We start from the raw sequence: 21,709 nt of genomic DNA on the forward strand, positions 1-21,709 counted from the left end.
CCATGTCTACAACTCCCTGGTGTTCGCGGAAGGCGAGGACAAGACCAAATACAAGACGGTCCTTCTCAAACTCGATCAACACTTCAACGTCGAGGTCAACGAGAGCTTCGAGAGGTATCTCTTCCAGCAGCGCCTGCAAGGTAAGGATGAGCTCTTTCAGTCATTCCTTACGCATCTCCGTATCCTCGCGCAGTCCTGTGGTTACAACACCACCTCCGATTCCATGATTCGGGACCAGATCGTTTTTGGGGTCACCTCGGGCACCCTATGTCAGCAGCTCTTAAAAATAAAAGGCCTCACCTTAGCCTCCGCAATCGAAGCCTGTGTCCTGCATGAAAACGCGACTAGCCGCTCTTCCCAATTTCAGGCGGCCGAATCGGCATGGCAGGGGTCCTACGTGGCCGGATCGGTGAGGCAGGCGTACTACAAGGCCGAACGGGTCCAGGCGATCGAGTTCCTCCTGGCCCGCAGCCCGGACGAGGGCGGCCATTTTGCGCGCTTTTCGAGGCCTCCCGCGCATGTGCCCGCCAAAAACGACGGCAACACTGAGGGACGTGAAGCGCAGGCGCGCTCGATGCAAGACCGAACTGCGCATGCGCGGTGGCGCAACGAACGCCATGACATCACGACGTGCGGCAACTGTGCAGCCGCACATTTAAAGCAGCAATGTCCCGCAAGAACCCGACAATGCCTCCGTTGCGGCAAGGTGGGCCACTACGCAGCTTGCTGTCGAGCAGCTCAACCTGTCAATGTTCCCCAACTCCGACAACCTCGCAGGGACGCGCGGACCATTCAGCCTCCTTATTACGAATCGTGCCCAGACGATATCCAGACCAGTGACACAGACGACCGGGCCGCCTTCCGTGTTGCGGTCATTGATGGGAACCGTATGTCTCCAGCCTGGACCCACCAGCTGATGCAAGTTAACACGATCAATCCGGGTGATGAATGGTGTGCCATCCTAACGGTCATCCGATCACTGATAACATTCCGTCTGGACACTGGTGCCTCCGCCAACCTCATAGCATGGTCAGCCTCCTACGCCATGAAGGTCAGACCACCAATTCGGCCGTCCCGCTGCAAGATGGTCGACTACAACGGGAACGTTATCCCGGCTATGGGATCCTGCCAACTCCAGGTGACACAAAACACACACACGGCCACACTCTCATTTGAGATAGTCGGATCATCGAAGGACTTCCTGCTAGGCGCACAGGCATGCAAGGCTCTCCACCTCGTGCAACGAGTCCACTCTCTCTCTCCAGAAGGCACATCTGACTTCCCGGATGCAGAGTTCAGCACACAGCTCCAATCGCTCCTCGCCCACAACCAGGAGGCATTCGAGGGCATGGGAACACTGCCCTACACCTACAGAATTCGGCTCAAACCGGACGCCACCCCGGTCATTCACGCACCTAGCAGGGTCCCAGCGCCACTCAAAGACCGCCTCAAGCAGCAGCTGCAGGGTCTCCAGGACCAAGGGGTCCTATCCCGGGTCACGGAGCCCACGCCATGGGTCAGCTGCATGGTGTGTGTTAAGAAGCCCTCCGGCGAGCTCCGGATCTGCACTGATCCAAAAGACCTCAACAACAACATAATGAGGGAACACTACCCCATACCCAAACGGGAAGAGATCACGAGCGAAATGGCCTGGGCTAAAATCTTCACAAAACTGGATACCTCGAAGGGTTTTTGGCAGATCCAACTGGATCCGTCCAGCCGAAAGCTGAGTACCTTCAACACCCCTTTCGGCAGGTTCTGCTACAACCGAATGCCATTTGGCATCATCTCGACATCCGAGGTCTTTCATAGGATCATGGAGCAGATGATGGAAGGCATCGAAGGGGTGCGCGTCTACCTGGACGACATCATCATCTGGTCCACCACACCACAGGAGCACATCTATCGTGTCCAGCGCGTCTTTGCGCGCATACAGGAAAACGGCCTGCGCCTCAACCTAGCCAAGTGTTCTTTCGGCCAAACCGAGCTGAAGTTCCTGGGGGACCACATTTCCCGGTCAGGGGTCCGTCCGGATGCAGACAAGGTGAGCGCCATTACAGCCATGCCGCAGCCGGCAGACAAGAAAGCAGTGCTACGCTTCCCAGGCATGGTCAACTTCCTGGGGAAGTTCATTCCCAACCTTGCCTCCCACACGACAGCTCTGCGCCACCTCGTCAAGAAGTCCATGGAGTTCCAGTGGCTGCACACACACCAGCAGGAATGGGAGGAGCTCGAACACAAGCTCACCACAGCACGGATATTGGCGTTTTCGACACATCTCGGGACACTAAAATTTCGACTGATGCCAGCCAGTCTGGCATTGGGGCGGTGCTCCTACAGCGGGATGACACTGCATCATGGGCCCCGGTCGCCTATGCCTCGCGGGCCATGACCCCCACAGAACAGCGCTACGCGCAGATCGAAAAGGTGTGCCTGGGCTTGCTAACCGGGATAGACAAGTTCCATGACTGTGTATGGTCTCCCCCGGTTTACCGTTGAGACTGACCACCGCCCCCTGTTCAGGTACATAAATAAGGACCTGAACGAGATGACCCCTCGCCTCCAGCGCATCCTACTTAAACCTAGGAGGTATGACTTCCAACTGGTCTACACCCCGGGTAAGGACCTTATCATTGCGGATGCCCTGTCTAGAGCAGTGAGCACGCCGCCAGATTCGGAGGGATTCGTCTGTCAGGTCGAGGCGCAGGTGGCTTTCACATCGGCAAATCTGCCAGCTGACGACTCCAGTCTGGCCCGTATTCGCAGAGAGACTGCGGCTGACCCCCTTCGACAACGTGTGATGCGCCAAATGATGGGAGGGTGGCTCAAAGGGCAGTGCCGCAGTTCTACAATGTCCGAGACGACTTGGCGGTCATTGATGGTGTCCTTCTAAAGCTGGACCGGATTGTGATTCCGCACAGCATGCACAAGCTGGTCCTCGACCAACTACACGAAGGCCATCTGGGGGTCGAGAAGTGCAGACGGAGGGCCAGAGAGGCGGTATACTGGCCGGGCATCAGTGATGACATTGCCAATATGGTGCTCAACTGCCCCACCTGCCAAAGGTTTCAACCGGCGCAACCTCCTGAGATGCTTCTACCCCATGAGCTGGTGACGTCCCCCTGGGCGAAGGTGGGTGTGGACCTCTTTCACGTGCTCGGCAGGGACTATGTCATCGTCATTAACTACTTCTCCAACTATCCAGAGGTCATACTCCTGCACGATTTGACATTGTCCGCTGTCATAAGGGCCTGCAAAGACACCTTCGCTCGCCACGGCATTCCGAAGACTGTCATGTCGGACAATGGACCCTGTTTCGCCAGCCAGGAATGGTCATCCTTTGCTGCCTCGTATGGCTTCACACACGTGGCGTCCAGCCCTCTGCATCCCCAGTCCAATGGAAAGGCGGAGAAGGGCGTTCATATCGTCAAGTGGCTCCTCTGCAAGGCTGCTGCTGCCGGATCAGATTTCTGCCTAGCCCTGCTGGCCTATCGCTCGGCCCCACTAGCCACTAGCCTCTCACCAGCCCAGCTGTTGATGGGTCGCGTCCTCAGGACCACTGTGCCATCCATTCGGGTACCCACAACCAACCATGCCCCGGTACTACACAGAATGCAACAGCAGCGCGTTCGCCAGAAGAGGGCATATGACACACGGGCAACTGATCTTCCCGCCTTGGCCTCTGGAGACAAAGTCCACATCCACCAGAAGGTGGCTGGTCAGCACCTGCCGAAGTTCTCCGACGCGTGGTTCCCCGCTCGTTCCTGGTTCGCATGCCTGATGGATCCATTCGTAGGCGCAATCGCCGGGCTCTTCGCCTACTTCCACGCTCGCTACGAGACCTTACACCGACACCGCGCCCTCCTGTTGTTCCTGATATCGAGTTGGTGGAGCTGTCTGCCACCATGCCCCTTCTGTCGTCGCCCGTGGCCAGGCCCATTCCTCAGCCGGTGGTTCCAGACCCACCCTTGAGGCGGTCAACCCGAATTCGTCGCCCACCTACTAGACTGGACTTATGAGACTGTTTGTACATTGAACTCATACTACCACTGTGTTAATATGTTTTTGTTCTTATCGTTACAGGAATTCGTTTTTGTCATTCAACATTACCCCGTTCTTTGTTTATGGTACAACCTCGTTGTTATGTCGCACCCGACATCGCCTCTTGTATATAGTTTAGCCCCATGTACATGCTGTAAATATTGCACACACACATTTAGCTACACTCAGTACACATCTCTATTTATGACCACGTAGACACATGTTCTTGTAAAAAAGGGAGGATGTCATGATATTCAGGTAAACATCATAGCACATACATACATACATACTGATGGACAGATCAACGGACCAATGAACACACACACAACACGACAGTCAATCACAGGCAAGAGCATACACAGTACAAAACAGGGAACACAACACTTCCTGGGCACTCGAGCAGGAGACAGCTCAGGGCACAGAGCTCATTACAAGCTACTCAGACATCCACCATGCGCTGAATGCCACTACAAGATAGAATTAGGAATAGGTCCACAGATTCAAGGGCTATGATCGAACCTCAGTAAACAGTTTACCAGTGTAAATAGATGTTTGAATAAAACTGATTTGTACCATTTGCAACCGTGTTGGTTCGTCTGTGTAGCAGAGTACCCAACACTTCAATGGTCTGTGATGCTGTCAGAGCTGGTGTTGAGGATCTGCCTCATGGACCCCTTAGAATGCTTCCCAAATGTGCTGCAAAAGAAAGGGGTCTGATACAAAGGAGACATGTCTCATAGCATGGTACTCTGATGGATGCGGCAATGTTGGATTCTCACTTGTTTTTTTCCCTTAATTTAGAGTACCCAATTATATATATTTTTTCCAATTAAGGGGCAATTTAACATGGCCAATCCACCTAATCTGCACATCTTTGGGTTGCGGGAGTGAAACCCACGCAGGCACGGGGAGAATGTGCAAACTCCACACGGACAGTAACCCAGGGCTGGGATTCGAACCCGGAACCTCAGTGCCATAGGCCCAGTGCTAAGCACTGTGCCACGTGCCGCCCTTGGATTTTCACTTGGTTGAGGGTTACTGACGTCACCAGCAGTACAGGAGCGGTTGCGCCCTCCCGGCCAATTGAAGTTCTCTGTCCTTGACGTCTGTGAGGATCTTCAGTTCAGCCATCCCTTCACCAGTCTGTCATCTCTCCATGTGTCAGCTTATCTGCATGAAGACAGATGGGGAGAGTATGAGTAAATCGCATGCCAGGTGATAAGGATGCCTGGCACTTATGGGTGGTGAGTGGGGCCATGGATGAGATGAGGACATGGCCTGCAGGGGAAATGAAAATGTATGTGGGTGAGTGAGTGGTGGTGTCCCTTGTGTTGACAGTGAATGAGATCAGTGTGGGTGGTGATAAGTTTAAGAGTGAGTGATGAGAAGACCGACTTAGCCTGGCACAACAATGATTGTTCATCCTCTTGCAGCACTGAATGGTTATCCTCTTCTGCAGGGCACTGGCATTTACGACTGCTGCCACCGCCTCCCATGCTGGGATGGTGACCTTGCGGCTCTTCGTCCAGAGTGTGGGTATATCATATCGCGGTGAGTTTCCACTGCGTCTAGCAGGTGCATGAGGGAGGCTTCGGTGAACTTGGGTACAGATTGTTTCTGGGTCTGGCGGTCATCACTTCCCGGTGTTACGATCCCAGACCAGACCCCAACAATGGCTAGGTTGACTGGACAGAAACCCCAATATTTTATTTTAATTTCGTAAGACTGTGAGGAAACGATACCTCGCTGCAGGAGTGGTTACTCAAAGAAATAGGGATATATTACATTAAAACAAACATTTTTTTTTTATTGAAATTTTTTTTTTAAATTTAAAACAAATTTGTAACATTTCCAGAGAGATCACAGGGCCTATGCAAATGGCCTCAACATAGTGAAAACAAACAGTGGGAAAGAATAAACATGTTGACAAAACATTTCCCCTATCAACTCTGTTTGCCATACCCCACGTGTTCAACTAAACTAACGTGGCTCTAACCCTCCCCCCCCCCCTCGGGTGCTGCTGCTATCGGTTTCCTGCGCCGCTCCGAGGGTCCGCAGCGACTCTCTCCCTCAGGAGATCCCTCGACACCCCCCTTTGCCCCTTAAGTCTCCTCTGCTCCCCTTCCCGTCTGCCCCCCCCTAACCTCCCCCACCTCCCGAGGCCTGACCTGCCAGGCCAGCCCCACGCCTGGCCCTAGCCCGCACCTCCTCCTACTCCCCCTGGTGCCCCCTGACCTATGCTAGCTACGCTGACCCCTGCCCTTGGCGCCTGTCTGTGTCCTACCCGAGCACTCGGGTCCTCCGCTTACACACCAAGGACACATTAACCTGATTGTATCTCCCCGTGCCCTTCCATGTCCCCTGACCAGCCCCTAGCCCATCCCCCTCTCCGAGGCCCCGATCTCCCGCCAAAAGGTAGCAAGAGGGGGATCCCCTTTGCAGGGCCCCTCTCTCTACCCCCACCAACCCCCCCCCCCCCCCCACCCTCGATGCAATCTCCCACAAATACCCCACACAGTGCGCCCTCCAGCCTCCGCTCCCTGTCCCGGCTGAAAACAATCTTGGATAGAACATTACAGTACAGGATAATCTAACAAACTACCGCCAGACAAAGGCTCTGAGAGCCCAGAGTCCCTTAGTTCAAGTCCAGCTTCTTCTTTCAAGAGAAAAAAAAAAATCACTCCGGATCAGAGCAAGTTAGGTTACCAGACCGCCGCCACTGTGCAGCACTGAAAAAGCTAAGTGCCCTTTAGTTCAAGTCCAGCTTCTTTTCTTTGATAAAAGTCCAAACCTGCTCCGGTGTCTCAAAATAGTAGTGGAGTTCCTCAAACGTAACCCACAGCCTCTTAGGATACAGCATTCCAAACCTCACCTCCTTTTTCTAGAGGGCTGCCTTCACCTTGATGAATCCTGCACGCCTCTTGGCCAGCTCCGTTCCCAAGTCCTGGTAAATGCGCACCACGCAATTCTCCCATCTGCTGCTCCTCTCCGCCTTGGCCCATCGCAGCACACGATCCCTGTCAGCAAGCCGGTGAAAGCGGACCACCAAGGCCCTCGGTCGGTCGCCCGTCCTGGACTTCCTTGCGGGGGCTCTAGGCGCCCCATGCAACTCCAGGGGTCGGGGGAAGGCCTCCAGCCCCATCAGCACCTTGAGCATACCTTTCACGTATGCACCCACATCCCACCCCTCGCAGCCCTCGGGGAGGCCAACGATCCTCAAATTCTGCCTCTTGGCTCTGTTCCCCAGCTCTTCAAGCTGCTCCTGCATCCTCCTCTGACGAGCGTTTAGCTCTTCCACCTCGTGCTCCAGCTCCGCCACCGTGTCCGCCTGGCTGGAGAGTTTCCCCTCAACCTCCCGGAGCGCCTTCTCCTGGACCGCCTGCGCCTTGACCATTCGGTCTATTACCGCCCTCATCGGGTCCAACGTGTCCCTCTTCAAATCGGCGAAGCAGTTCTTAAAAAACTCCATCTGCTGCTCCCTTGGCCAGTGAGCCTCCGCTCCCTGGTCCCTGCCGTCCGCCATGTTTCGCCGCCCGCCCTGGGGTCCCCGCTGCTCCCGCTTCGAGCCCTGCCGCTATACTCGACCACTTCTGGTCCAGCTGCTCATACCCCGGGGGGGGAAGCCTCTTCCCTATCGTCTCCTCAACCTACCAGGTCGCAGGCCCGCAAAAGTCCGTTTAACAGATCCGTTTGCCCATCGCGGGCAGGAGCGATCCGACCTGCGACCTGCTTCCTCGAGGGCACCACCGGAAGTCACAGACTTTATTATTAACACAGTATTAAACTCTTCAACATCACACCAGAAAATAGTTTACAATTACTCTTTAAACAAAACTACTCAATACTGTACATGCAATACCTTTAACAGCAATCTTATTCCCACTTAAACAACAAGAAAAACCGTCTCAGCTCTCAATCCATTGTTAAAATATAATTTGCACACAGGAATACCTGCTTTACAGAAATGTTCTTTGTGAAAGATCTTGTGCCACAGCTTTAAAGACAAGCAGCGGGATTCTCCGCTTTACGTTGAAATGACACCGGCATGAAAACCGTCAATGGCCCCCAAAAGTGAGGAATTCTCCACTTACCTCCACTTTCTCGGGGGCGAGGTGGACACCGGAGGGGTTGGCGCCGCTCCAGTCAACGCCGAAGGACGGCGCGAGTTCGCACATGCACCAAAGGACCGGCGTGATCTCGCGCATGCTCCGCGTGCATGCTCGCGCATGTTCTCTTCTCCGCGCCGACCATGACCCTACAGGGGCTGGCGCGGAAGGAAGGAGTGACCCCACGGCACAGGCCTGCCCGCAGATCGGTGGGCCCCGATCGCGGGCCAGGCCACCGTGGGGGCCCCCCCGGGATCGGATCCCCCCACGCCCCCCCCCGAGGACCGCCCCAGCCGACTTACCTGCTAGGACCTGCCGTGTGGGACCATGTGTAACCCATGCCGGCGGGACTGGCCAAAAACGGACGGCCGCTCGGCCCATCGGGGCCCGGAGAATTCCCCGGGGGGCCGCTGCCAATGGCCCCCGACCAGCGTGATTTGAACCCCGCCCCCACCCGAAAAATGGCGGAGGAGAATACAGCAGCCGGCGGCGAGGCGGCAGGGCGGGATTCGCGCCGCCTGCAGGGATTCTCCGACCCAGCGGAGGGTTGGAGAATCCCGCCCAAGATCTGTCAAAACTCTGGTTGCGTTTCTTCAGAAGCTGTTTCAGCTCCCCTTGTTCTCAGGCAAGTCTGATCTCTTTCAATTGAACTGCAGTGACAGAAAACTGCTTCACCTCTGGTCACAGCTTCATTCAGCTCAAAACTGAACTGTTTTTTGCAAAATGCCTGATGCCTTAGCTCCATCCAGCAACGACATCATCTTACCAAGCTGAAATCTACGTAACTCCACAGGGAATCCCCGCTATCAAAACAACATTCCATTAGCCCAAGCGTTTTATGATTGTTTAACTGAACCCCTGGCTCGCAAAATATACATGCCTTTCAAACTAGGATTTCTTTTAAAACAGCAGCAGTCTCACACACACTAAGCCAGGCTTTTAATCCTTACTGCACCAAATACTTACAATACAATACGTCTGAATATCCAACATTCATCACACCAGCAGTCTCCGAAGTGTGCTAGCTGTGTGTAGGGGCATTCAGATAATTGATGCGCTGAGGTGATAGTGGGGTAGGAGAATCAGAGGTTGCCCGCCAGAGATACGGCCTGGAGTCACGTCTGCCACTATTTTTTTTGAAGGGCCTCACAATGCGGTGGAAATAACACCACTGTCATCGGCGTACTATACGCTACTTTTCCCTCCTGCCATCAGACTTTGCCGATATCAGAGATAATTCCAGATTGTCGAAAGAGGAGATATCTTTTCCCAATTTTAATGTAAAATCAAAAGAATTTGCTCAGCTGTGGGGAATGGGCAGAGAGTGGGTGAAATTAAACTGGAGTCGAGAGAAATGAGAGGGGATCTCACTGAAGGTGTTGAATTCTGACAATGTTGGACAGACCGGATGTGGAGATTTTGTTTCCTCTAGCTGGGGAGTCTAAAACATGGAGTCACATTTTCAGGAAACGAGGTAGCCCATTTAGGACCGAGATGAGGAGAAACATCTTCCCTCAGAGGGTGGTGAACCTGTGGAATTCTCTGCCACAGAAAGCTGTGGACACCAAGTCACTATATATATTTAGGAACAAACATAAGATTTCTGGACTCTAAAGACATCAAGGAACATGGGGAGAGAGCAGGAGTATGGCATTGAAATAGATTGACGGAGAAGGCTTGAAGGGACGAATGATGCTCCTATTTTCTATTTTCCACAACCCATAAATGAAGTAAAAAAAAACAAGATTCAAATACATTTAATACACCCCAAATATCACATAACGAGTTATAGAAAATGCATATTTGTTCATATATTGATCGAACTATCACTTTCAAATGGTAAAAAGAGGAATATTTTTTACACTTTGGACGCAGAGGGAGCACATGTCAATGTAGTGAGCGAACAGTACACACCTCACTCCATTTGCCCTTTGTGGTAGTCAATATTAGAGGTATTACGGTACCCTGTAATGCCGGAAGACCATTGGTGTAGAAGGTACTCTGTTCTCATTGGTTAAGCCTGTCTGCTGGCTTCGCCCAGCAAGGCGGGGTATAAGAGCCCGTGTCGCCCCAGCAGCTGCCTTCTGTACCTGCGCTGCTGGGGGAAACATCTAGTGTAATAAAGCCTTCAATTGTCTCCAATCTCGCTTCTGGAGTTATTGATCGAGCATCAATTTATTACACTAGATTTTAAAGAATGGTGCTCCGAATCAAGCCAGAGTGTTTGCAACTCAGCCCCCACGCGGCAAACTCAGTGGCAACCTTCAAGCATTGGCTGGCGTGCTTCAACAGATATCGCAGGACGGCCGAAAACACACCCACAGAAGACCAGAAACTACAAATTCTGCACTCGAGGGTGAGCCCAGAGATCTACACCCTCATCGAGGATGTGGACGACTTCGGGGCCTTAATGGATCTGCTGAAAGGACATTATATTCGCCCTGTAAACCAGGTCTATGTCCGACATCTACTAGCGACGAGACACCAAATCCCCGGGGAATCGCTGGAGGAATTCTACCGTGCGCTCCTGGTGTTGGGGAGAAACTGCAGCTGCCCGCAGGTTTTGGCGAGCAACCACACAGAACCTTTGATCTGGGACGCTTTCGTTGCAGGTATGCTGTCCTCCCAAGTCCGCCGATCCGCCTTCCCTGTTTGCGAAACTCACCCCGGATTGCAAACCCGTCGCCACCAGGAGCAGACGGTAAAGTGCCCAGGACTGGACCTTTATCAGGTCGGAGGTCCAGCGGTTACTGAGGGAAGGTGTCATTGACGCTACCAACAGCACCTGGCGAGTTAAAGTAGTGGTTGTAAAGACTGGGGAGAAGCATAGGATCGTCATAGACTATAGCCAGACCATCAATAGATATACGCAGCTTGACGCGTACCCTCTCCCCCGCATATCCGGCCTGGTCAACAGGATCGCGCAATACAAGGTCTTTTCCACGGTGGATCTAAAGTCTGCCTACCACCAGCTCCCCATCCACCCTAGCGACCGCAAATACACTGCCTTCGAGGCAGATGGACGGCTCTACCACTTCCTAAGGGTTCCCTTCGGTGTCACTAATGGAGTCTCGGTCTTCCAACGAGAGATGGACCGAATGGTTGACTGATACGGTTTGCGGGCCACATTCCCGTACCTTGATAATGTCACCATCTGTGGCAACGAACAGCTGGACCACGACACCAACCTCCAAAAATTCATCCATACCGCAAAAGTCCTTAACCTCACATATAACAAGGATAAATGCGTGTTCAGCACCGACCGCCTAACCATCCTCGGCTACGTAGTGCGTAATGGAGATATAGGCCGAGACCCTGAACGCATGCGCCCACTTATGGAGTTCCCCCTCCCTCACTGCTCCAAGGCCCTGAAATGCTGCCTCGGGTTTTTCTCTTATTATGCCCAGTGGGTCCCCAACTATGCAGACAAGGCCCGCCCGCTGATCCAATCCACGGTTTTTCCCCTGTCGACTGAGGCCCGCCAGGCCTTCAGTCGCATCAAAGCAGACATTGCAAAGGCCACGATGCATGCCATCCCTTTCCAGGTCGAGAGCGACACATCCGACGTAGCTCTGGCGGCCACCCTCAACCAAGCAGGCAGACCCGTGGCCTTCTTCTCACGCACCCTCCACGCGTCAGAAATCCGCCATTCCTCAGTTGAAAAGGAGGCCCAGGCCATTGTAGAAGCTGTGCAAAATTGGAGGAATTACCTGGCCGGCAGGAGATTCACTCTCTTCACTGACCAACGGTCGGTTGCTTTCATATTCGATAATGCACAGCGGGGCAAGATAAAAAACGACAAGATCAAATGGTGGAGGATCGAACTCTCCACCTACAACTATGAGATCTTGTATCGTCCCGGGAAGCTAAACGAGCCCCCTGATGCCCTATCCCGCGGCACATCATAGAATTTTCATAGAATTTACAGTGCAGAATCGGCCCATCGAGTCTGCACCGGCTCTTGGAAAGAGCACCCTACCCAAGTCCACACCTCCACCCTATCCCCATAACCCAGTGACCCCACCCAACACTAAGGGCAATTTTGGACACTAAGGGCAATTTATCATGGCCAGACCACCTAACCTGCACATCTTTGGACTGTGGGAGGAAACCGGAGCACCCGGAGGAAACCCACGCACACACGGGGAGGATGTGCAGACTCCGCACAGTGACCCAAGCCGGAATCGAACCTGGGACCCTGGAGCTGTGAAGCAATTGTGCTATCCACAATGCTACCGTGCTGCCCCTAAAAAAAGAGGACCCCACCTAAGCCTAAGTCTCCGCCCGATCACAGTAACCCCACCTAACCCTTTGGATACTAAGGGCAATTTAGCATGGCCAATCCACCTAACCTGCACATCTTGGGACTGTGGGAGGAAACCGGAGCACCCGGAGGAAACCCACGCAGACATGGGGAGAAAGTGCAAACTCCACACGGTCACCCGAGGCTAGAATTGAACCCAGGTTCCTGGAGCTGTGAGGCAGCAGTTCTAACTACCGTGCTCAAGTGCCTACGCACAAGTGGACCGCCTCCGAGCCCTCAACGAGGACCTCTGCCACCTGGGGGTCCCTCGATTCTTCCATTTCATCAAGACCCGCAACCTGCCCTACTCCATCGAGCAGGTCAGGACAGTCACCAGGGACTGCCAAATCGGCGCGGAGTGCAAGCTGCACTTTTACCGGCCAGAGAAAGCGCACCTGATAAAGGCTTCCCGTCCCTTTGAATGCCTCAGTATGGACTTCAAAGGCCCCCTCCCCTCCACCGACCGCAACACGTACTTCCTGAACGTGATTGACAAGTATCCCGGTTCCCATTCGCCATCCCCTGCCCCGACATGACCGCAGCCACCATCATAAAAGCCCTCCATAGTATCTTTACGCTGTTCGGTTTCCCCGCCTACATACACAGCGATAGGGGGTCCTCCTTTATGAGGGACGAACTGCATCAATTCCGGCTCAGCAAGGGCATTGCCCCGAGAAGGATGACAAGTTACAACCCCCGGGGAAACGGACAGGTAGAGAGGGAGAACGGAACGATCTGGAAGACCGTCCTACTGGCCCTACGGTCCAGGAATCTCCCAGTCTCCCGCTGGCAGGAGTTCCTCCTGGATGCCCTCCACTACATCCGGTCACTGCAGTGTACCAAGGCCAACCAAACACCTCACGAACGTCTCCTTGTCTTCCCTAGGAAGTCCTCCTCTGGGACCTCACTCCCGACCTGGCTGGCAGCTCCCGGACCCATCCTGCTCCGAAAACACGTGCGGGTGCACAAATCGGACCCATTGGTCGAGAGGATCCATCTCCTCCACGCTAACCCTCAGTATGCCTTTGTGGCGTACCCCGACGGCCGACAGGATACAGTCTCCCCACACACACCTCCGCCACAGCCGCCCCCTTCCCAGGGGGATCAGTTCTCCCACAGGTCCCCTCGTGGGGTGATGAAGCAGCTGCCAAAGAAGCCGAAGCCACGCTCCCGGAGCCACAGACGCCTGAGCCGCCGCCTGCATCACCACCAAAGCTATGATGATCGTAGAGGATGACCAGGGCCCCTGATCGACTAATTGCTTCATTCTGAAATGTAAATAAATTTTGTAAATAGTTGCGATGTAACGAGGCGAAACACTGTACGGAGGTATACCAGGTACTTTCATAACCTTAACTTCTACCACTCTGTAATGCGAGGCCACCACCCCTGCCGGAGCCACCACCCCCGCCAGACTTTTTTTAACAGGGGGTGAATGTGGTAGTCAGTATTAGAGGTATTACGGTACTCTGTAATGCTGGAAGACCATTGGTGTAGAAGGTACTCTGTTCTCATTGGTTAAGCCTGTCTGCTGGCTCTGCCCAGCAAGGCCGGGTATAAGAGCCCGTGTCGGCCCAGAAGCTGCCTTCTGTACCTGCGCTGCTGGGGGAAACATCTAGTGTAATAAAGCCTTCAATTGTCTCCAATCTTGCTTCTGGAGTTATTGATCAAGCATCACCCTTGTTTCACTTGCAGATCTCTTCAGTCACATCGGTAGGAAAACTGCAGACGGAAACCAGCAGAATGTGGCAACACTGTGCATGGGCAATGGTCAACAAATTGTCTCGTGGGCCACACTCAGAACCCAGATGAACTACATGTGGTTCCCCCGGTCGCAGGTTTCCCGCCACTGGTTCAGAGGATCAATATTGTCCACTCTTTTCCCAATTTTAATGTAAAATCAGAAGAATTTGCTGAGCTGTGGGAAATGAGCAGAGAGTGGGACGGCACAGCTTTCAAAAATCTAGCAAAGGTATGAAGGGTCCTCCTGTTTCGTGTAATTCTAGAATAACTATTGCAATAATGTCCAAGCACTTTGTTTACCTTCAGAAAGAGTGCTCCTTCTATATTACCAGTTGAACTAAAAGTCCAGCAGGATCCACACAAAGCTTGATCTTTCACAGGGGTCACAGCACCTGGGAGACACAAAAGATTCAAAAAGTTCATAAATCTTTCCTTTCAATACGTTGGATAAATCTGAAGAATGGTGGACATGTTCTTACAACTTCTAGCAAATTTCACACTTCAAAAATGTTTGTTAATTTGCCTCTGGACACAACTGACACATGAAGAATTTGAACATTCGATACAAATACATTGGAGACAGTCACAAGTGGCTGTGATGTCTGGAGGTCGACAGGGAAGGGCATTAGAAGAGGTGAGCAGAAATGGAAATCTCAGCTGTTTGAAAAGAGGGACCAAAGAAAGTAGAGGCCAGTGAATTGTGCACCTTCTCAGCCCAGTGTCTTCAAATGAAGTAAATGAGTTAGGGGTTTCCATGTTAGAGTGAGACTCCTGATAAGAGTTGCCCAATACCCACTAAAGCGCAAACCATCACAAAACAGAAAGAACAGCATGCACACCAAGGATAAGTTATAAATGCCGCTGTTCATGTTGGAACGGAAGTGGGTAGGCTTTAAAAATGGCGGTAAGGCCTAATTCCTGGAGTTCAGACCCCATTGCTGTCACCGGAAATTTATAGCAATGTGGGAGAAGGATGTGAGTCGTGAGTCCACACACAGCACTCCCAAAATTTCTGGCCACTTTATGAGGTGGGCATTTCAGACTTCATGCAATTTTGATGGAGTCAGGTCGACTTCTGAAGGAGGCCTGGTCCACAGCACCTCAGAAGAGTCATAAGCCATTGGGTAAAACAAATCTAAAGTCATGAACCTTTTGAAGGTATTGCCAACTTCACATGTCGTAATATAATGTTGTATGATAAGTTAAAAAAAGGTATTAATACAACAATTAATGATATAACTTTGTTCTTAAAAAGGCAGGTGGCCATTAAATTGACCAACACTGAAAGTGGAAACGTGTTTAGATGTAATTAGCATCCATTACCCAACGGGTAAAGTGCTCTTCTGCATTGATAATAATAATAATCTTTATTGTCACAAGTAGGCTTATATTAACACTGCAATAAATTTACTGTGAAAAACCCCTAGTCACCACACTTTGGCGCATGTTCTGGTACACGGAGGGAGAATTCAGAATGTCCAAATTACTTAATAGCACGTCTTTTTGGACTTGTGGGAGGAAACCGGAGGACCTGTAGGAAACCCATGCAGACACAGGGAGAACGTGCAGGCTCCACACAGACAGTGACCCAAGCCGAGAATAGAACTTGGGACCCTGGAGCTGTGAAGCAACAGTGCTACCCACTCTGCAACTGTGCCGCCCATATTATTCCGATGCATAGCTCAATTGATATTAGCAGGAGGGACTTACTCAAAATATTTGTACTATTGATTATATTTTATCAAACTGCAATGCCTATCACGATATATGGTTAATAAAAATTACCCTATACACTCATGTAAAAGTCAGCCTGGTGTAAAAATTGATCCCCTGACATTTAGCCTAAAAATAACCTCATGTAAAAGTTGACCATAGTTCATCAGGAATCAAACTGTTTTGAGATTATTATTGTTTACCTACTGGTAATTACTACAGTTCATTAATTTAAAGACATATACCTTTAGATTTCTCTTCGTCAATTCTAGTGGAAATCTCTCAGCCAGTCGACAAGAGTAATGTATACCATATGATCTATCATGATGCCTTTGAGAAAGAATGATAAGTACACAGCTCAATTTAAACTGGAGAAAAAAGTGGCAGGATGGGTTAACGAGCATCATCAAAACCCTGGAGTCGGTTGACTCTATGCCTTAGAGAATTGTAGAAAGGTGGTTTTTCAGAATTCAAGGCCAGTGCGCAAGATTCATGATAAGGCACGAATTAGTACCCCATCAGATTGAAAATTTCACACCTTCTGCTACCTGAACTCTCCAATAAAATCTTCAAATCTGCCTTTTACTCATTGAACATCAAGAGAGGAATGGACATCAATTGGTCTTCACTGGATTAAAGATGAAACACCAGCCAGCAAACAATACCATTAAAGATTGGTGAAAATGTTTTCTTGTAAATACAGTTGGCCATGAGAAGATATAGTTCACAGTGGTTCCATCTTGTATAGTGGATAGCACCAAACTCTTTCCCCAAGAGATATTTCAGAAAGACTTTGTCGTCCATGTTCACAAGAAAGGCTAGACGGACGAAGGCGGTTGCAAGAAATGGATCACAGAAGTGTGGAATTTGAGACCAAGTGAATTACACAAAAGAAAAAAAAGGTTTTTTGTTTGGGAAATGTCCAAATCCCAACTTGTTGATGTGCAATCCAAAAACACCGACATGATAATTATTCCGGCTGCTCTGCTGGTGTGCTGCACTTGGAAGTGTGTACAAGTAAACCTCTCCAGCACAATGTTTGTAAGTGTGAAACAATTGGATGAGACACTTCTTCCAAGCCCATAGTTCTGAATAGAAAAGATTATCTTCACAGGAAAAGACTCCACAATACAACATTGATTGATTGATATTTATTGATTGATATTTATTGTCACATGTACCGAAATACAGTGAAAAGTATTTTTCTGCGGTCAAGGGAACGTACACAGTATGTACACAGTAGACAAAAGAATAATCAACAGAGTACATTGACAAATGGTACATCACCAAATAGTGTTTGGTTATAGTATGGCACATTGGCCAAACAAGAGCAGCATAGGGCGCCATGAATAGTGTTCATACAGGGATCAGATCAGTCCAACGGAGAGTCGTTGAGATGTTTAGTAGCTGTGGGAAGAAGCTGTTCCAACGTAATAGGCAGTCTTGGCGTACTAGGAAAATGAAGATTAACTCACTCAAGCTGTAAATGTGCACCCACCAGCTTGCAACATTGTGTCAATGGGTCATTGTTGTGAAATTAACTTGATCCCAATATTGTCAAAATAAATTGTTTAAACATGGGAATATTGAGTGTGCTTGATGGAAATTAGGACGATTATCTGTGGAATAATGATGCTGAAATTACTGATATCACCAATGATGAAGAGGACCACCAAGACCCACATGATGATGTTTTCCATCATGTTTGTTGGGGTGAATTTGTAATATCCCACATGGAACCTCTGGGGTGGGAATGCTGGTCTTCCCCGTGCTCCTTGCGGAGTATGAGTTCTCTCGCTAGAAGCAGGATATCTCAATTTACTTATGTATAAAAAGTCATCCAGCGAAGCACCGACCAGAGAGGAACCCGGTAGGGATCTACCATACAGTGTACATATCATTCTGTCAATAAATCTTAGTTGTTATACTCGGTGTCTCCTTATTAAAGAATTGTTTGCACTGAGTGCTGAATTTGGTGCATTTTGAGTGCTACAGTAAGAGTTTGGTGACCGAGGGAGTGCTGAATTTGGTGCATTTTGAGTGCTACAGTAAGAGTTTGGTGACCGAGGGAGTTAGGTGAGGAGGGAGTAAGGTGCTCCTTTCATTTTGTTTCCGACATTTCCGGAAAGAGTGAAAAGAGAGCCAGGAGTTTACAGAAAGTGTAGCTGACTGGGAGCAGAGTCGGAGGGCGGAGATCTAGTTAGTCCACAGGGCAGCTATATTCTGTCAGGCCAGTTGCATGCTCCTCCTGTAGGATGTGGGTGGTGAGGGATACCACCGGTGTCCCCGCTGACTATACCTGCGGGGAGTGCACCCAACTTCAGCTCCTCAAAGACCGTGTTAGGGAACTGGAGCTGAAGATGGATGAACTTCGGATCATCCGGGAGGCAGAGGGGGTGATTGAGAAGAGTTACAGGGAGGTAACCACACCCAAGGTACAGGACAAGAATAGCTGGGTTACAGTCAGGGGGAAAAAAAGAAACAGGCAGACAGTGCAGGGATCCCTCGTGGCCATTCCCCTTCAAAACAGGTATACCGTTTTGGATGCTGTTGGGGGGGATGACCTACCGGGGGAAGGCCCAAGCGGCCAGGTCTCTGGCACTGAGTCTGGCTCTGGGGCTCAGAAGGGAAGGGGGGAGAATAGAAAAGCAATAGTTGTAGGAGATTCAATGGTTAGGGGAATAGATAGGAGATTCTGTGGTCGCGAGCGAGACTCCCGGAAGGTATGTTGCCTCCCGGGTGCCAGGGTCAGGGATGTCTCGGATCGTGTCTTCAGGATCCTTAAGGGGGAGGGCGAGCAGCCAGAAGTCGTGGTGCACATTGGTACCAACAACATAGGTAGGAAAAGGGGTGTGGAGGTAATAAACAAGTTGAGGGAGTTAGGCTGGAAGTTAAAAGCCAGGACAGACAGAGTTGTCATCTCTGGTTTGTTGCCGGTGCCACGTGATAGCGAGGCTAGGAATAGGGAGAGAGTGCAGTTGAACACGTGGCTGCAGGAATGGTGTAGGAGGGAGGGCTTCAGGTATTTGGATAATTGGAGCGCATTCTGGGGAAGGTGGGACCTGTACAAGCAGGACGGGTTGCATCTGAACCAGAGGGGCACCAATATCCTGGGAGGGAGGTTTTCTCGTACTCTTCGGGAGTGTTTAAACTAATTTGGCAGGGGAATGGGAACCGGATTTGTAGTCCAGCAACTAAGGTAGCCGATATTCAGGACGCCAAAGCGTGTAATGAGGCAGTGGGGAAGGGAACACTGACAAAGGAGAGTACTTGCAGGCACGGAGATGGGTTGAAGTGTGTATACTTCAACGCAAGAAGCATCAGGAATAAGGTGGGTGAACTTAAGGCATGGATCGGTACTTGGGACTACGATGTGGTGCCCATCACGGAAACTTGGATAGAAGAGGGGCAGAAATGGTTGTTGGAGGTCCTTGGTTTCAATAAGATTAGGGAGGGGGGTATAAGAGGTGGGGGGGTGGCATTGATAATTCGAGATAGTATAACAGCTGCAGAAAGGCAGTTCGAGGAGTATCACCCTAATGAGGTAGTATGGGTTGAAGTCAGAAATAGGAAAGGAGCAGTCACCTAGTTAGGAGTTTTCTATAGGCCCCCCAATAGTAGCAGAGATGTGGAGGAACAGATTGGGAAACAGATTTTGGAAAGGTGCAGAAGTCACAGGGTAGTAGTCATGGGTGACTTTAACTTCCCAAATATTGAGTGGAAACTCTTTCGATCAAATAGTTTGGATGGGGTGGTGTTTGTGCAGTGTGTCCAGGAAGCTTTTCTAACACAGTATGTAGATTGTCCGACCAGAGGAGGGGCAATATTGGATTTAGTACTTGGTAATGAACCAGGGCAAGTGATAGATTTGTTAGTGGGGGAGCATTTTGGAGGTAGTGACCACAATTCTGTGACTTTCACTTTAGTATTGGAGAGGGATAGGTGCGTGCAACAGGGCAAGGTTTACAATTGGGCGAAGGGTAAATACGATGTTGTCAGACAAGAATTGAAGTGCATAAGTTGGGAACATAGGCTGTCAGGGAAGGACACAAGTGAAATGTGGAACTTGTTCAAGGAACAGGTACTACGTGTCCTTGATATGTATGTCCCTGTCAGGCAGGGAAGAGATGGTCGAGTGAGGGAACCATGGTTGACAAGAGAGGTTGAATGTCTTGTTAAGAGGAAAAAGGAGACTTGTGTAAGGCTGAGGAAACAAGGTTCAGACAGGGCATTGGAGGGATACAAGATAGCCAGGAGGGAACTGAAGAAAGGGATTAGGAGAGCTAAGAGAGGGCATGAACAATCTTTGGCGGGTAGGATCAAGGAAAACCCAAGGCCTTTTACACATATGTGAGAAATATGAGAATGACTAGAGCGAGGGTAGGTCCGATCAAGGACAGTAGCGGGAGATTGTGTATTGAGTCTGAAGAGATAGGAGAGGTCTTGAACGAGTACTTTTCTTCTGTATTTACAAATGAGAGGGGCCATATTGTTGGAGAGGACAGTGTGAAACAGATTGGTAAGCTCGAGGAAATACTTGTTAGGAAGGAAGATGTGTTGGGCATTTTGAAAAACTTGAGGATAGACAAGTCCCCCGGGCCTGACGGGATATATCCAAGGATTCTATGGGAAGCAAGAGATGAAATTGCAGAGCCGTTGGCAATGATCTTTTCGTCCTCACTGTCAACAGGGGTGGTACCAGGGGATTGGAGAGTGGCGAATGTCGTGCCCCTGTTCAAAAAAGGGACTAGGGATAACGACTAGGGATAACCCTGGGAATTACAGGCCAGTTAGTCTTACTTCGGTGGTAGGCAAAGTAATGGAAAGGGTACTGAAGGATAGGATTTTTGAGCATCTGGAAAGACACTGCTTGATTAGGGATAGTCAGCACGGATTTGTGAGGGGTAGGTCTTGACTTACAAATCTTATTGAATTCTTTGAGGAGGTGACCAAGCATGTGGATGAAGGTAAAGCAGTGGATGTAGTGTACATGGATTTTAGTAAGGTATTTGATGAGGTTCCCCATGGTAGGCTTATGCAGAAAGTAAGGAGGCATGGGATAATGGGAAATTTGGCCAGTTGGATAACAAACTGGCTAACCGATAGAAGTCAGAGAGTGGTGGTGGATGGCAAATCTTCAGCCTGGATCCCAGTTACCAGTGGCGTACCGCAGGGATCAGTTCTGGGTCCTCTGCTGTTTGTGATTTTCATTAATGACTTGGATGAGGGAGTTGAAGGGTGGGTCAGTAAATTTGCAGACGATACGAAGATTGGTGGAGTTGTGGATAGTAAGGAGGGCTGTTGTCGGCTGCAAAGAGACATAGATAGGATGCAGAGCTGGGCTGAGAAGTGGCAGATGGAGTTTAACCCTGAAAAGTGTGAGGTTGTCCATTTTGGAAGGACAAATATGAATGCGGAATACAGGGTTAACGGTAGAGTTCTTGGCAATGTGGAGGAGCAGAGAGATCTTGGGGTCTACGTTCATACATCTTTGAAAGTTGCCACTCAAGTGGATAGAGCTGTGAAGAAGGCCTATGGTGTGCTCGCGTTCATTAACAGAGGGATTGAATTTAAGAGCCGTGAGGTGATGATGCAGCTGTACAAAACTTTGGTAAGGCCACAATTGGAGTACTGTGTACAGTTCTGGTCACCTCATTTTAGGAAGGATGTGGAAGCTTTGGAAAAGGTGCAAAGAAGATTTACCAGGATGTTACCTGGAATGGAGAGTAGGTCTTACGAGGAAAGGTTGAGGGTGCTAGGCCTTTTCTCATTAGAACGGAGAAGGATGAGGGGCGACTTGATA

The 21,709-nt window shown here is 50.4% G+C and overlaps 1 protein-coding gene across 1 annotated transcript in view; it reads right to left on the reverse strand.

Annotated features, from left to right (window-relative positions):
* The window catches only part of LOC140411413 (uncharacterized), a 222,753-nt gene that overhangs the window by 95,870 nt on the left and 105,174 nt on the right, over positions 1-21,709 (reverse strand). The window contains exon 8 of the mRNA XM_072500525.1: positions 14,494-14,585. Within this exon, the coding sequence (XP_072356626.1) occupies positions 14,494-14,585 (92 nt within the window). The remainder of the gene's footprint in view (positions 1-14,493; positions 14,586-21,709) is intronic.

Source organism: Scyliorhinus torazame, chromosome 1 (genome assembly GCF_047496885.1).
Source record: "Scyliorhinus torazame isolate Kashiwa2021f chromosome 1, sScyTor2.1, whole genome shotgun sequence".
Taxonomy (NCBI): Eukaryota; Metazoa; Chordata; class Chondrichthyes; order Carcharhiniformes; family Scyliorhinidae; genus Scyliorhinus; species Scyliorhinus torazame.